The sequence below is a fragment of the Cydia amplana genome, chromosome 8 (genome assembly GCF_948474715.1).
Source record: "Cydia amplana chromosome 8, ilCydAmpl1.1, whole genome shotgun sequence".
Classification (NCBI taxonomy): Eukaryota; Metazoa; Arthropoda; class Insecta; order Lepidoptera; family Tortricidae; genus Cydia; species Cydia amplana.
Window position 1 is genome coordinate 12,529,878 of NC_086076.1, and position 18,159 is coordinate 12,548,036.

Genomic DNA, 18,159 nt, shown 5'->3' on the forward strand with positions numbered 1-18,159 from the left:
CGCGAAGAAATCAAAGTAAGATCTACAATTGTGACTAAAAATTACAGACGACACCTCATTAAATATCCTACATCTCGCCTAATCGATAACAATTCATAGAATATATTCGGAATATAGTTCTGTACTTAGAGAAATTACAAGGCATTCGAGTTGCGGTGAGTTTGTGCATTAAGAGCCAACAGGAGCTAAGATTTAAATATTTTAGGTAAATATACCCGTCTCGCTAACGGAAGCGGCTCCTAAAACTAGTGCGATAAGGACAAGGCGAAAAATCCTGCGTAAAAATATCAAAAATCGAGGTTTCGTACTCGACTGTTTCCTCCTCCAAAACTTAACCAATCGTAACCAAATTTGGAAATCTAAATGATTATGACATTATCTGTGTCAGACCGTTTTGCTTTTTTGACTAATTGATGTCAGTTTTGAATAGTACGCCTCTCATTGCGGCATAGTCAATTAGGCCATTTTGGCCATTTTTGAAGGGCTCTAGCGCCTTAAAAAACAAAAATATCAAAAAAAGCAAAACGGTCCGACACAGATATTGACAATATTAATCTGTGTTGAAAAAATCATTACTCTAGCTTCAAAACCCACGGAGGAAACAGTCGAGTACGTTTGTATGGAGAAATTACCACTCCTGTTGGCTCTTAAGAAAGTTTCGTGTATAGTTTGTAGCTTTCTAATAGACCCGTAAGGCTAATCCTATTGTCTATTGTTAAAAAAACGCTCGTGCCACGTGCCACAACCACCTGCATAAAAAATCGGTACTTCGGTTACTGAGTGCCGGCGAGTCGAACGCTACAGAACCAGTCTAAAATGTGTCATCGAGATGCGTAACAAAGCCACGTTATCGGAGAGCGCACCTACACTGGTTTTTTGAGCGTTGGACTAGCCCGCGCTCAGGTGCCAAATAGAATAATTAGGACCCTTTTTTGCAGGTAAGTAGCACGTGCGGTTTTACTGAACAATAGACAATAGGATAAGCCTTCGGGGTCTACTAGAAAGCTACAAACTATAACATGTCTGTAGGGCGGGGTGTAGCGGGCACTATGAGACGGGCCGCCGCCGCACGAAGGCGTCCGCGGCCGACGACGCGTACGCGCTCGGCACCTGCGACCCCTCCTTGTACCCGCGCGTCGCGCCCACATCCACCGCCTGAAACAAACAGAAAAACTGTAAACCTGCAAACCTGCATCTATAGTAAAACTGCAAACCTGCATCTATAGTAAAACTGTAAACCTGCATCTATAGTAGACTAGCTCATAAGGGTGACGGCTGGTATAGTTTGTAGCTTTCTAATAGACCCCGAAGGCTAATCCTATTGTCTATTGTTAAGAAAAACCGCTCGTGCCACGTGCCACAACCACCTGCATAAAAAATCGGTACTTCGGTTACTGAGTGCCGGCGAGTCGAACGCTACAGAACCAGTCTAAAATGTGTCATCGAGATGCGTAACAAAGGCGCGTTATCGGAGAGCGCACCTACACTGGTTTTTTGAGCGTTGGACTAGCCCGCGCTCAGGTGCCAAATAGAATAATTAGGACCCTTTTTTGCAGGTAAGTAGCACGTGCGGTTTTACTGAACAATAGACAATAGGATTAGCCTTCGGGGTCTATTAGAAAGCTACAAACTATAGCTACAGCTACCAAAAGGAAATGAGTGGGTATGCAAATGGTTGTTTCTGAAGCACAGGCAGACACAAAACATACTATCTGTTTTCTTCGCTAGCATTTCCTAAAACCCATTTTTTTACCCATTTATTTGGCCAGCCTAACTGCATTTTAAATAATTAAGTAATTGTTGATTAAAATTATATCCATACTAATATAAAAAATTAGAAAGTAACTCTGTTAGTCTGTCTGTTTACCTCTTCATACTTAAGCCACTGAACCGATATAGATGAAATTCGGTAGGTATGAAAATAGCTTGAGTCCCGGGAAAAAGCTTAAGATAGTTTTAGCATGGAAATAATTATTCCACGCATATGAAGTTGCGGGTAGAAGCTAAATATTACGTAATTAGCACATTAACAATTGTCATTTCACATCAATTTTATTCCACACAATAGCCTCCAGTTGTAAATTAACGTAAATCGATAAATTAATTCTCTCCCTGCGTGGAAACAATGTAAAAACACTTCGATAAAAAAATCTCGCCTCTGCGTAATTGCCACAGTGAGAGAAAAGGTATCCCTATTAAAGCTGAACCTATTCACGCAGACATACAAATTAAAATAAAAACTGGAGACACGTGTAGCGACGCGTGATGCCTGATCCTTTTAATTTCCTCGTACTATGAAATGAAATTACTATGGAATAACTATCACTGGCGCTTCTCCCACGCTTTAGTCCGCTTCCAGTCACAGTGAATTAACAAACAATCGAACGAGAAAAAATCGCCCGGTAATCGCTTCCTGCCCAGTGTTAGTCCTTTCGCAATTATAGATTTATAAAAAGACTATTGCCACATGTTATTAAGTAGTAAACTGATACTATTAATGATTTTAATCGCCCATAAGTGCAAGTCGGACATGCGCTCTGATGAAACGTATGTACCTACGTACTTGTAAATAAAATAAAAATAAAATATAATAATAAAAAATAAAAATAAAATAAAATAAAATCCTTAAATTTAGCAGGCTCCAATTCTATAAAAAACAGTAATTCCCCACGTTTCAACTTAGTTTTAAGCCACATTATTGACGATTCCGACTGGCGTTTGTCGATTAAGATCTTTGCTAGTAGCATGATTCTGTGCAGTATCCACTGTCTAGCACAGTTCTGTCAGTTCATCTTGCAAGTTCAATTAAAGCCAGTTGCACCAACCAGATTTAGCGAAGTGACCAACGTCACTCAGCAGTGAACTATGAAACTTTCCACACGTCAAAATTTAGCGAACGCTTTAACGGTGACAGACGGTTTGGTGTAATCGATCATCCCGAAGCCTTGCATCCCACACATTATAGCTATGCTGATTCGGGTAGTTTGGCGTCAAGTTATTGAGACGCGTTAGGTTAGAGGCAAGACGAACATACAAGATTCAGTCTTAGTTCAACGGCGTGTTGCAACAGGGCATAAAATTAACAAACTTCGTTTAACATGACACACATCGAATCGCGTCCGAAAGTAGTATCTCCGGGCAGTCACGGCCTTGAGGCTTTAAGTCATTTCGCAAGACGGTATACCGCGCAAGTCTTTACACTTTTACAAAACATTGGACACTACTTTTAAATGGTTATGGACTTAACGAGCAGAATAGAGTAGCTTACCACCATCAATGGCGGTGTACCTAATACTAGGAAATATAAAAAGAAAGAAGTCAACACCCTCCGACATTTTACTTATGCAATACTACAAGATTGTTGTTTAACGTTAGAGTTTAAGTATATTAAAAACAGAGAAATAAAGGATTCTAGAATCGTTTTACGTCTGTAAAATTGGTTACGCAAGTACAAACACAAAGTTGTAAGAATTTACTGCCGTTACTATGACATGACTTTTCAGCCAGTGAGGTAAGAGGATTGAACACAAGGTAAATAGTCGTCTTAGAGAACAACACTACGAGTTCAAAACCAAAATAGCTGAGGTAGGTGTATAGGACTGAGCTGGACATGTGAGATTTGTGGACTAAATCAACCATGTAGGCTATGTAGTCATCTCATGGTGACTGTGAGCCTTGTTGATTGATAAATTCGAACACGTTACAAAAAAACTGGGAAGATTATTCCAGTAATAGAGCAGAGCGAGAACAGGCATATCAGTTTTGTTACATTGTTAACAACTATGGTAACGAATTCAATAAATAGATCAAGTACGGTACCCACCGTCTACTTATATGAGAGAGAGAGATAAATTTTATTTAATACCAAATAAATTACATTTTACATTAAAGGTCAATCATTAAGTTATACAGCGTGGTGCTAAAAGGGGTCACGACTCAGAATAATCTTGCAGTAAAATTACTGCAACACTGGTTTTCAGTCGGACCCCATAAAAAGAAAAAAAGAAACATTGAGTATATGAACCTTAAACATTAGGATAACATCATGTAAGAATACTTACCATACAAAGTCCATCGGCGCGTTTCTGCACCTTCCGCGTGTATCTCGCCTTGTAGAAATCGCTGAAGAGGAACAGGAAGAGGAAACCGTGCATGGCGATCCAGTAGACGAACACGTGCGGGTACTGGCACGACGGCCGGAAGAGCACCTGCAGCTGGTGGCTGAAGATCATCACGAACTGGACCTACAAACAATAACGTACTCCTTTGTAATAAGGCTCATTGTTCAACAACGGTGCTTGGTGGGAGACAGAGTCACAGTACAAGAACAGTAGTGAATCTTCATAGAAATGTGCCGCTGCCGGCTTGAATGTGTGCGTGCGCGCCGGGCGCCGTGTACGCACGCGCTGCCACGCACACATTCGCATAATATACGGGGGAATACGGTGGCGGCAGTGTGGGCCGTACCGCGACTGTGATCGCGCGCATTCGAGTACGCTCGCATTTGCCTGCTCTTACCGGCCTTAATTTATACCTCATTTATGAATTGATAGAACTTTTCATTATATTATATAAATAGAAACCTAGTGCTACTCATAATACGCAAATAATATTTAAGTAAAAATAAAAGTGACAACCCTAAGCGCCAACGCAAGAGTAGGTAAATAACTTGCCGAGCGGCCTTAGATTCACTACTGTTCTTAGTGTACTGTGACAGAGTGCCTCGTATTTTAAAGGCTCGAGGCACATTAAAATACACACAATATTCGTATAAAATTTGAACAAAGTTATCTCGTGTGTAAAGTGATATGATATCAGTATCACACACTGTCATTTTAGCATGCCGAATTGCCCCAAGGTAGCATAACAAAAGAAATTCTACCCTATTTATTATATGAAAAGATTCGAATTACCCTAGCAAATGTTATGTATTTGCTTGGTTACACGGCACAGAATGAGCAAATAGTTGTGATTCGTAAAATTGTAATTTTAAGTGTTGTCACAGCTAGCTCCGTGATTATAATTACATTAAAATAGTTTAAACCGAATTTAATAGATTGGTTAATATTAATACGGCCTACATCAGTACCTACATTGATTGGTTGATAAATTATGAACGTTAACTTATAAATTAAAAACATAAACATACACATTAAAGTACCGTAAAATGGGGTGAGTAGGGTCAAAACTGAAATTCAAACCTCGATAACATTTTATTTTTACATATGAAAACTGAATGGTGTATATGTCACCGTAAAATTGTAAACACTCGTCATATTATAATCTCGCTAGTTACATTATAAACTGACGGTAGGGAGATTATAATCTAACCTAACCTACGTTAGATTATAAACTAACGGGTTCACAATCACGGTGTCATATATAATAAGTGTTCCGGACGTTTGTATTTTAGTTTTTATTTTATTTTGAGTAGGTAGTTCCATTTCATAACTTTGACGATAAAGAGGAAAACCCACCTCACCCCGTAGTGCCTCGTATTTGGGGTGAGAGGGGTTTTCATACAAAGGTGATTTTGGAAGATTGTTGGATCGATTTTTTTTTATTATGCGTATTACTATAGCTCCATTTTAAATTGGAATACATTATTTTTGTAGCAGTAGCCTTAAAATCCCTTCTCACCCCCCTCTTAAACCTTCTCTCCCCATTCATAACCCACCTTTCCCCGCGAAACCTACTCACCCCGTTTTACGGTACATACCTGAAGCTACTAACTATTATATCACACATCTGTTGTTTTTACATTCAGTCACAAAATATATCTAATATATCTATTGCCGATCTATTATGAATATGACAATTAAATCAAAACCAGTTCCTCTAAACAAGTTATCTTCCTATCGTAAATCGCAGACTACTAACTACCACTAGACGGAGCATGTAGAAAAACACGCTTTATCTAACATATAATATTAATATTTTGTTTGCATATAAAATACTACTGTGCGAGTCGTACAGTTTTTGCATCATTCATACGCCATTTTGTTTTAATTTTTTACTGTCGCATAAAGCTATTAGGATCTCTTAGACAGTGCTCCTTGCGGCGGCAGAATGCTTTATTAGTCCGAGCATTCTCATGGCTAATAAACGCGAGTAGTGTTATATGACATTACGGGCCGGTTGCACCAACCACAGTTGACAGACTGGCCAACGACACTCAGCTAACTTCAAATTTAGTGAACGCTTTAACGATGACAGACGGTTTGTTGCAATCGACCCTTAATGTGTGGTCTATTGGCTGGTAATCTGTGAATACCATACAAGTGGAAACTTCAGGGTATGCAAATGTGACATGGACGCAAGTAACCTTTACACGTGTTAAAGGACTAGGCGATGCTTGACGTAGGCGGTAAACGATTTAACCATATACATACACATTTGGTATAGGTACCTACCTATCTCAAGTTCTCAACGTGGTAATGTACTCGTATACGGTCGAGGAATGTGATTTCTGCGGCACATCTCACCTTGTCACAGTGACAATAGCGGTTTTCGTATTGATTGTTAATGCGACAAGGTACGAAGTGAGTAAAACTGTATGGCGATTTGTATTAATCACATTTAAGGCATGTAACAATTAATGAAAAATGCTGTCATTCGAAATGAGGAAAATTACTTACATTATTTAGTTATAGGCAAAATAACTTGTTAATCGATTTCCATCGAGGTCGTTTCACGACAAAAGCAACGCCAATCATCATTATATTGCGTGTTCCTTTTATTTATGATGCAAATTTGAATGAGCCATCTTCTGACTAAAATAATCATTGTTTATTCAACGTTACGGACACAGCGTTAGGGCGCAGATATAGAAATGCGGATAGGGCGACTGAAAAGTATAATATTCTTCTAATCTCACTAGACACCCACCTTTGGGAGACGCTATAGGTCTACCACTTATCTCAGGCGGTTGGTAAAGTATTTTATAGTAGAAGGTAGATGAGTTTTAGGACTTTAATTTACAAATTACATTTTTACTTAAATGTTAATATAATGTATGTGTGTATGTTGTTGATTTTTTCATTGTGATTGACATCGTATTTACAATTTATACATTTTTACTCATTTAATATACTTAATACAAATCAGCTTCATGGAGCCAAGCCTTCAACCAGATTATTAGAAGACCATAATAAGTTCTTAACAACAATTAAATTTGTCTTTTAAGTGGATAGATGCAACGCGGTTGGCTGGTCGAAGTATTGCACAGATGCTGCCAAAATAGGTTTCCCGAAAATCCTTAGAATTGTGTCAAATTCATGTTTATTTTTTGGAAATTTATGGGCTGGATCAAATCAAAACTAGAGATAGGTAAAACCTATGCTGGCACCATCTATGCAAACTTTTGACAGTTGCCAACCCCATTGTGGCAAGTTATTCGTTTTTTTCTAGCATTAGAAATAAGGTAAACAATCTTGATGTGTCTTTTAATTGAAAAACACATTTTAAAAATAAGTTACGGTAAATATGTAACAATTATGAATCTAATACGATCTTTTATAGTCTTCTGCTTTCATAAGTAATCGTAATTGATTTTTAAAAAGCATTTTTCAATTAAAAGACATGTCAAAATCGCTTACCTTCTTTCAAGTTCTTTCTAATGCTAAAAAAAACGAACTATAAGAGGAGATAAAATATGACATACCATCTGGAAAGCGGTGAGGTACTTCTTCCACCAGATGTACTTCTGGTACTTGGGTCCCATGGCTGACACCATGTAGTAGAAGTACATGACGATATGCACAAACGTGTTGAGCAGCGCGAAGAATGTGCTGTGGCCGCCTGTAGAACAGAAAACAATAATAGGGATGATGACACATGTTGAATTTTATAACATAATCTAGTAAAATAGATAGGAAACGAGCAATTTATCACAATAATGTGGATATTAAAATAAAATATTGAAAAATTACAAAATTACAGGACCTGAAAGTTTCAAAATTTAAGTTTTTTTTAACTTCCAAAAACGATTAAAGTAAGGGTACCATTCGATTCCTTACATTTCATCCAAAAAAATATTGTATAGCAACTATATACATAAACGCAATATTTCACCGACAAAAACGCAATTTTCTTGTTTTGTCCATACTACAAGATGGGCGATGACGTCACGGCCTCTGGCCGTTTTGTATAGGGCGTTTCGCGAGTGAAGTGCGACTGTCGGACTTTGACTACAATTTCTGACTTTTGTGTTACTTTAATGCAATGGGTCCCATATAGACATTTGATCCTAAAAACAAACCCGATCGATTGATACCATAAAAAAAATAGTCATGTAGCCTATTAAAACACTTTAAACTCTACGAACGTGCTGGCACGCTTAAAATTAATTAAAACTTTCTAAAAGTAACAAGTTAGGATTTTGACGCTATGGAATTAAAATTAAACAACATATTGAATAACGCTACCGGATTAAAGGTTAATTGTGCATTGATTTAAAGGCTTCGTCACACAGGCGCGTTTTCCGGGTAGCGCGTGAGCGTTTTATATGTAAAAGCGGCGCGCCCCGCTCACGCGCCGCCCGGAAAACGCGCCTGTGTGACGAAGCCTTTATGCTTATTCCCTAAGCGCCACCTGCACCATTCCACTGACTCGGGGTTAACCGGTTAGACCTGGAGTTACCATGGTTATCAGTACAACTTGACACTGGGCTAACGGTTTAACCGGTTAACTCCGGGTTAGTGGGATAGTGCAAGTGGCTCTAAGGGTCTTGGAGGAAGTAATAAAAAACCGATCATATAATAAAGCTATAAATTGTATTGCATTGCGATTTTCCTTGAATTGAAGTTAATAATAGTTGCTTAGCGTTTATGTATTCATTTCATAAATGTATTCATTGGATATATTGCAATAGTTTTGATTACTTTTATAAAGTAGTTGGAGATTTCGTTGCGGTCTCGGTACTAATCAAATTGTAAATATCAAGGTAAATGCTTAATTGTGTTACATAAGATTAAACAATTCGACTGCTTAATTAGTAGAGCGTTCAGGCGTCTTCTTGCCTTGTTACAGTACCGTTGCATAATTATAATTACGATTAAACTGAACAATTAATTTATTTAAAGTAAAAATCGTTTAGGTATTAGCTTTATATTTAAGTAACTTTTTATACTGGAGTGTAGAAAAAGTAAATAGACTGTACAGTGCAATTAAGATGTCTTTAGTTACGTATAGTTGTAATCTGCCAACCGTCAGAAAATAGTATCGGTGTCTACATAACTAATTCTAAGATTGCCATTTTTTCATAGATCTAACTGATCAACAACTTATGGTCTGATATTAATGTTATCCATTTGGTTTACTTTAAAACAAAGTACCCTAGCCGGCGGGCTAACTTGGCGAAGTGACATCATATAACAATAATAATATTTGTATTAAACTCAAACTCCCAGCGAATTCCACAGTAAACAGAGATTTGCGTACTTGCTTAATTTGAATAGTTCACGTGTCATAGAACTCAAGTCATTGCGTCAAACGGTGACTTGTCTAATTGATAGGGTCCAGTGTCACAAAAACAATGCTCGTTCTTTTAATGGTACATTATGTTAATGACATTTACATGAATTGTTGCATTTGAGTAAGATAATCGGTCGAGCTGTATTTATAACCAGAATAAGTTACGATATAAAAAAAAAGAATCTAAATATTCCAACAAACTATAGGTAGGTATCTAAAAGTACGAAGTTAAACATTGAAATATTGGCATTATATTCATAGTTGCAACATGTGAAAAGTTGATTACTGACAAACGACGAGTTTCATCTCAGCCTCATCACAATACACGGTGTTTTTTTAAAAGTCCGTTTATTTCAAGGGTGCGATCCTGAGCTTAAATTAGGTAACTTTCTCAAAGAAACCTCTATTTTATCTGATAAGATTTATTTTTATCTGATAAGGCCCCTACGAGCGTGCTTGGCTATATCCCAAAGTTAACGAAGTTTAAAAAAAAAAACAACGTGTACACGTCTAAGGAAGTACATTTAGTAACTTGAATAACATGATGGTGCCAACTAAAATAGTAAAATGACCACCATCCATCCATATTTTTCAACGTGTCTGCTTATATCAAAAATATTGACTGTGGTCATTATTCAAAATGACGTTGGCTTCTATTCTACGAGTTACCTATGTTGTCACGTAGAGTAGAGTACGCTAAGTGAACGAATAAATAACATAGTGGTCATAATTCATTGTTTGTCAAATTCAATCCAAGAAACTATAACTTTAATTAGCGGTACTGCAAAATACGAATAGATCTGTTCCGTGTTTGAATTTACTGTTGTATAAAAATAAAATGTGTAGTGGAAAAAACATATCGGTAAACGACCGTAATGAACCAGTTTATAAACTAGCAGACGAAACGGGACTATTTAGAGCTGAAATTTTAATTCCTGATTATTCCTGAATTGGGGATTGGACAACAAAAGAGATAAAGACAAAAGTGATAAACGTTGAAACAGTCGCAGGAGCACCGTGCACCCATATTATTCGAAATATCCGAACGCCGTTGTCAAAAATTTGCTACTGAATTAATAACCTTTCAACTGTTGATTACAGTCCACATTGTCTGGGACGTATACGGGACAAGGCAGTTAAGGGGTTAAGCCTAAATACTGCATTATAACGCGCTATGTGGTCACCATACATAGGTGCTTTTGTGCTTTGTTAAATATTACACCATCGTGAGCCGCGCAGCCCAGTGGCGTCCTACACAATTGTATACATCTTACGATTGTTTATACCTAGAACTCAAGTACACGCGAGTACAGGTCGTAAACATGAACTAAAATAAGCGGTTGCGTTGTCATAATAACGACTATGGGAGTGCCAATGTGCGGTGACCGTATTTTTAAATTATTTCATGTTATTAGTTATTACTGTTCTATTTTTTCGCATTACTTATTTTACTTTCCTCGCGTTATCCCGGCTTTTATTTTCCACCGCTCATCGGAGCCTGGCGTCCGCTTGACAACTAATCCCAAGAGTTGGCGTAGGCACTAGTTTTTACGAAAGCGACTGCCATCTGACCTTCCAACCCCCTCTGGGAAAGAAGGCCTTGTTAGGTAGTCCGGTTTCCTCACGATGTTTTCCTTCACCGACTGGTAAATATCAATAGTTATTTGTACAACAAGAGATCAAAGTTTGATATTTCTTCGAGTGCTTATTTTGAGTCCCGTGCAAGCGAAAGATTCTATAATAGATTCACGAGCGTAGCGAGTGAATCTAATTTAGAATCTTTGGCGTAGTAAGGGACTCAAAAGCGCACGAGATGTAAATAACTTTGATCTCGTGTAGTACACAACATTTTTCACCTAAGCAGTGAGAACATACCTATCAGACTTGAAAAATGTAATTCTTCTTCACCACTTAATACCTACCTGCACTCATGTTTTCTTAAGATATACAAACAATTAAGTTTAATTACCGCAATGGAATACAAAAACAAAACGTAATAATAAATTTCAGTAAAATAATATGGAAATAACAAACGTCAACTGACACTTCAATCGACAACTTTTTTTTTGTAAAATAAATCTTTGTAAGATACGGTCCGAATTGTGGATACGTACTATTTCTCAACTATGGTAGAAATTCTTAAAAGTAAAATAATTAATTTTGCGTGATGATCTGTATATTTTTTGAGTTCATTATTTTAATTGTACAATAAAATACCTAAAATATAGTATTTTATCAGTTTTTATCAAATCTTAAACTTTATTTTTATTAGTTAATTATTAAGAATTCATACTCGTACGTGGTTTGGAACGATGCGGTCTGAAGTTTTTCGGCGGTCTATTATAAACCCTGAATATACCGTTGAATGTCGTTTTAACTTTTTTTTGTCTGTTTCTTTTTGCTAACAGTGTGAAAGGGACAGAGATAATAGAACCCAAGTATTTCGAACTTGTATTAGACCCCGCATGTTGAAATGACATTTGACTATAAAGGTCACTTGAATGTCATTTTGTCTCACTCAGTGAGCAAAATCGCATTTTGCTCACTGTTTTTAAGAATCAAAGTACCCTTGTTCGAGCTGCTGAGGTGAAAATGATATTTCGTGCATAAGTTCCGAAAAATTCATTGGGAAGCGCCCGGGTTACAACTTGCGACCTCCGGATTGAGTGCAAAATAAATAAAATATAACATGCTTGTTAAGAAAATACATAACAAATGATGGGAAAATGAAGAATAAATTAGTTTTTGTATAAGCGGTAATAAATTAACAATTAATTAAGTTTTTAAGTTGCGTAATTGTGTGTTTGCTCGCTATTGCGGTTATTTTTAGCTTGTTTTTATTTAACCTGCCCTTCTGACTGTTATGTTTACTATGAGTACCGACAACCAAGTTTCAGTAACAAAGCGGTTGTATAACGAAATTAGCCATGACCGCGAGAGCTCAGCGATGGCCGAGTTGCGTTGCCTGCTTAATTCATCGAACAGCGATTAATCACCAGCAAGTACGATGACTCACGTGACATCGTTTTAGAAAGCGCTGATGCATCAGTCGTGCATTCGGCCTTCGACTGAAATAATTCGTCGGAAACGTTTAGATGTTTTTTATTGCATACAAATTAATCTGTACATGCGATCTTAAATATTACAATTGATTGCTCTTGTTGGTTAATCGGAGTTTCGGAGTTCTTGTGTTTTACTTGAGATAGGAACTATAACGATCATAAAACAAAGTAAATAGGTATAGTATATCATCTTACTAATATATATTATTAGTGGGAAAGATCATCTAGAAAACATCAAAACGCGTTTGGTGAAACTTGGTGCACAATAATACCTAGGTACTTGCATAGGATATTTTTGAGACCGTTGAGTTTAAATAGGAAATGGAGGTACGTACGAGAGTGCAATTACCGACACATAACGCATTCGAAGTCTCGGACGAAAGCTAATTTATACAATAGGTTTTCATTAACACATCAATTCACCCTGTTCTTCGCGATAATCGCGATAAGTTGTTCATTACCATAATGTTTTTTTTCTAGCTACTTTTTAATGACTGCTGTCACCACAGTATAAATTTACATTATATTATGTAAATATTATCTTACCAATATTTATCGAAAATAGTCGAACTTGTCAGTTCTATAGCGATGTTTCGTTTTAAGACGCACATATTATGCATACGGGTATTCCTGGCTTTCTTATGGAGTAATCCTATGGGGCAACAATACAGATGCTCGCTCCCCTTTCACCTTGCAAAAATCTTATCCGCATACTCGTAAACATAAAACAAACTGATATTTGTAAACCTCATTTTATAAAACACAAAATATGTAGGTACTTAAGTACCGTACCGTCCGTACCTAGCCTTTATAATTTTTATATCTTAGAAATATGCAAATTTGTCAGCAATCACTCAGAATTATATACCAAACGTGAAGATGAACTTATACACTAATAAAACAAAACAAAGTTAATGCCGCCACCCTCACGATTAAAACTCCATTCGTCTGGCCCTATATCAATGTCCATAAAGACATGTAATAAACTACCGCAAAATAAAAAGGAGGAAAAGAAAGAACATCTATTTGTAGGAAGTTTATAAGAAACCCTTATAAACAAATTACACTGTGGACGAATATTTAAATGATAAGTTATAAGATGTACTTCAAAAGATTACAAGTTAAGTAATATTACTATGCCCTTGAATAGGCTCATGTTTGAAACAACTCATTTGTTATTTAATACCCATTTGTACAGCATGACTGCAAATAAAAAACTTGAAACTTGAAAGACTTTGACATCGTATATTGAATAATAATTCATTGTTTTTTATAACTATGTGCTAGTTCTAAGCATTGTTATTTTTTCAATTAGTCTCCAGTTCTCCACCCATCTTTTTACAATACAAATCCTATAGTTCGTTTTTTTAGCATTAGAAAAAAGGTAAACAATCTTGATGTGTAGGTAAACAAATTGAAAAACATGTTTTAAAAATAAGTCACGGCAAATATGTAACAATTATGAATCTAATACGATCATTTATATTCTTCTGCTTTCATAAGTATAAGTTACTGATTTTCAATAAGCGTTTTTCAATTAAAAGACATGTCAAGATCGCTTACTTACCTTCTTTCTAATCTAATGCTAAAGAAAACGAATTATAATTAGAATTCACTTGTTGACGGAGAACAAAAACTTAACGTTAGATTTCGCTAATGACAAAATGTCAACGAACAGACAGATAAGTAAAGAACTTATGTTTTAGTTGTGTACAGTTTAAAAAATGCATATCGTAAATTACACAATATACGACAATAATCGGGTCTCGTTTGTCTTATATTGTACCTATACCTCTAAAATAGAATAAAATATTTGTGAATTTCTTCTAAAACATATCAAAATGAAAAAAACATTGCCATACCTAAATTAAAATTTATTTTTATCACAAGGTGACTGCTACGTGTATGCACTTCCAACCAGAGAAAAAAAGTTGGAATGTAAAATTTATCTTCAGAATATTTTAAAGTCTCTTCAGACAGTCATACTGCTCAAGACAATTGGCGAGCCCAAAGTTTTTAATTCCATTGGAGTTTCTATGCCCACCTCCAGTCACTAAAATCAGACCAGTTTGGTGGTACCACAATATTGTATTATCACCGGTGTTACGTAGGTTAAATTTCTGTAGAATCGAAGCACTATTATTTAAAACCTTGTGAACTGACTGTCGAGTCTGTGCGGAAAGAGAAAAGTCGTGGAATGTATGGGGCCCAATACATTCCACGACTCTTCTCTTTCCGAACAGACTCTACCATCAAACCGTCCAACTTTGCCCAAGGGGATAACAAATAGCGCATCTATCCATCGTAAATCATCTATAAGGTGCTAAAAGGATTTATGTATACCTTCATCAAGTAATCAAATTACGAATTATACCCTAGAATATTAACCCTTTCGGTGGCATACATTATTTTCTTAATTCGTTAAATTATAACTATCTGTCAATTAATCACATTTGAAATAGACAAGCCTAATTGCCCATGGCCCATGGCCATGAGGGTTCATATCATTTAATTCGTTACGTTCATGATTTCTCAATGGGAAAATTTACTTTACAGGGCAAAAATGAACGGTTTCACGGTGTGAGTTTTTTTTTTTGTGTTATTTACCTGGCGCGAATTTAAGGCCCATCCACACTGAGAAGGGCATGATGCCGTGGTGTATCACATGCAGTGTGGACGCCTGCTCGTTCTTCTTGCGTAGAATGAAAAACAGCGTGTCGAAGAACTCTGTGAACTTGCTGAAGTAGTACCACCAGCACGTGGCTGCCATCTACAAAACGCGTCACACATTAATTCCAAGGACACTGAACTTTGACACAAGCTTTTTAGATGATATGGTAATTTATGAATGCTAAATTATTTATATCCTATGGCAGATTAATGTTACCACGCAAATTTTATTGGATATAAACGACAGATGTATTCAAATTAATTCTATGATTTTCTATCTTAAAACAAGAAATGTGAGGACTCATATCACTGACTTTACGTAGAAATACGTATAAAACTTTAAGTAGAAAATGGAATGGAAATGAGCAAGGTTCCACAGGTATCCAAAAAAAATAGTTTTACCGTTTATTTAAAATGCAAAACTGTATTTATTTGTTTACCCCTGGGGCTTTGTGATGCATTTTAGCATGACTCCAACTACGACTATTAAATACTACCGAGCGAGTTCTCATCATTATGCATATGTGTGTTATTGAGCTTGTAAATCATAAGATTTAAGTCTGTAGTCCTAGTACTAGTATCAGTCATAACATGGATCAAATACAAACCCTCATTGCAGTAGGGCTCCTCGAGTAGTCGACGAGTTGACAAGTGAAGTTGTATTCACCCCACCAGCCGCTCATTAGGTACTGCAATCAAAAAATGATTTGCTCACGAGACTATTTTTGGGTTAGGTATAATATATTTGAGTGAAAATTCGACGATATATCATAAACGAAAAAGTAGTTCGCACACAAAATAATGACTATTTATGGTATGTTTTGTATAAATTATCTGGTAGTATATAGGTAGTTATAATATAAACTATTTTATCTACACTCGTGTGATCCTATTGAGAAACTCACTAACGTTCGTTTCTTAAACCCACACTCGTATTTTAATGCCTCTCATTATGTAGCAGTCATATAAACTACTAATGTAGGTAGGTACATGTACAAACATAAAATTGATATAAAATTTAAACTTCCTTTAACCTATTATTGTGGTTGGTAACAAGTGAATCATTGACATTGTGATGCAGATTCTATCACGAATCCGGTAAAAATCAACAAGGAGAATTAAATTGGTTTGAATATTACTTAATTACATTTACGTCAATGTTTTCCGTCTGCGACGTTAATTATCTCACAATACGTCATAACAGTTAACCCATTTCCACCCGTGAAGGCAGCATGCTCGTCGAGGCGGAAATGTATTGTGGCAGAATGCTAATCGATCTAGTACGTAATTAACTTTGGGGATTTACCTCATAGAATATCCAGGCGCTGAACAGGGTTTGGAATAGGTTATATACTATGAGGACGCCCCTCAGTTCGAAGGGTTTCCTGTTGGCCATGAGCCTGGGCCCGAGGGACTTGGAGAAGTAGGCGTAGCCCAGACATATCGCGACCGTTGGCCACGGCGACGACGTCATCGGCCAATCCTTCACCCGGGGATCTGGAACACAATCATAATTCTCTTCATAATTTCCATAAACAATTTTCGTCCCTCGTCAAATATACGTTGTTAATGTTGTTATAAATTAACTGTTTCAGGTCACGCACAGTGGGAACGTCCCATTTTTCTATATATCACTTCTACAACGGTGCAGGGATCCTGCTCAAATAATTTGAATGGAAATTTTATATATTTCATACACTAATTGTGTAACTACGAGCACGACTTTTACACAATCGTATAGCAATTTAAGTACAATGGGTAATATATGATGATTATAATAAGTCATACGCTACGAGTAATAGCACTAGTTGACCATTGGACCAACAAGGACGACCTGCATTTATTTACCTAGACAAGCAGCGATTATGATTTTTCCGCATTTAGGTAAACAAGAATTACTACGTCAACTATTAGGTACGTATATCCGGTTTTAAATAGTCACAGAAAGGTTAATGGATTTTCCAACAGTTGAAAAATACAAACTTCTGTAGGTAGGTATATATTATCAATGGGAGTTAGAATGGCAGGTAAATAATTTTCAAATGTGAATAAATAACGGAGAAGTAGTAGTTTGTGCGTCATAGCGCGGATCTGCGATCAACGCCGGTTCGGCACAAGCACATGTGTTGAAGCTTAGAACATTGACATAACTCCGTTTTCGTTACGCTAAGACGCCGCCACGGTGCGAAGTTGGAGTGTGGAACATTCTAAGGCTTATGTAATTTTGTTGAGCAAACTCTTGCTGGTAAACCTTGGAGCAACCGGCACGGCTGGCAATTGGCGCATAGTTTTTGGAGCGACTGCCTTCCATACAGTCAGGTGTACATGGGGACCAACGGACGTAAGGAAACAAAAGCACATAAACACTAACGGCTTCGACAACTAGTTTATTTATCGATCGATTCCGGAACTAACTGATGTGCCTACGTACGGGTTTACACTCGTGGTTTTTCACTATTTGTATACGTGTCAAGTGTGATGTATTCATTAACGCTAAAGCCAGACTATAAACAAAAGTGATACCTACCACTCCTGTTGTCCAAGAGGTCTCTGTACCAGTTGTAGATGCTCGTCATTTTGAAAAGCTGGTTCTACGCAGTTATCTGTAACAAGTAAATTACCTAATTAAAAATAATGAAGTTATCATTTATAGTTGACAACGCGGGCTAATTGCGGTATACGTTATATATGAGTTTTTTGATTAATACATTTATGTTAATTTGAAAATTAATTGATATTCTAATTTACTGTTTTGGTCGCCAAGGTATCGGCCGCCTACTCTTGAGGGTTCCGTACCTAAAGGGTAAAATCGGGACCCTATTACTATAAGACTCCGCTGTCCGTTTGTCACCAGGCTGTATTCTGTATTATATGAACCGTGATAGCTAGGCAGTTGAGATTTTCTGTTTCCGCTATTACAACCAATACTAAAAGCAACATATAATAAATATTT

The 18,159-nt window shown here is 36.8% G+C and overlaps 2 protein-coding genes and 1 long non-coding RNA gene across 4 annotated transcripts in view; all 3 read right to left on the bottom strand.

The window, feature by feature from the left end:
- LOC134650362 (uncharacterized) overlaps positions 1-18,159 on the bottom strand; it is a 265,217-nt gene that overhangs the window by 145,353 nt on the left and 101,705 nt on the right. The window lies entirely within an intron of this gene.
- The window catches only part of LOC134650260 (peroxisome biogenesis factor 2), a 149,657-nt gene that overhangs the window by 124,195 nt on the left and 7,303 nt on the right, over positions 1-18,159 (bottom strand). The window lies entirely within an intron of this gene.
- Positions 1,035-18,159, bottom strand: part of LOC134650252 (very long chain fatty acid elongase 7-like) — a 29,227-nt gene continuing 12,102 nt past the window's right edge. For both annotated transcript variants that reach the window (XM_063505207.1, XM_063505206.1), the window contains exons 2-8: positions 17,734-17,809; positions 16,513-16,703; positions 15,815-15,895; positions 15,144-15,306; positions 7,664-7,800; positions 4,062-4,244; positions 1,035-1,155 (exon numbers count right to left, since the gene is read on the bottom strand). In XM_063505207.1, coding sequence (XP_063361277.1) covers positions 1,048-1,155; positions 4,062-4,244; positions 7,664-7,800; positions 15,144-15,306; positions 15,815-15,895; positions 16,513-16,703; positions 17,734-17,782 — 912 coding nt within the window. In that variant the 5' untranslated portion in view covers positions 17,783-17,809 and the 3' untranslated portion in view covers positions 1,035-1,047. The remainder of the gene's footprint in view (positions 1,156-4,061; positions 4,245-7,663; positions 7,801-15,143; positions 15,307-15,814; positions 15,896-16,512; positions 16,704-17,733; positions 17,810-18,159) is intronic.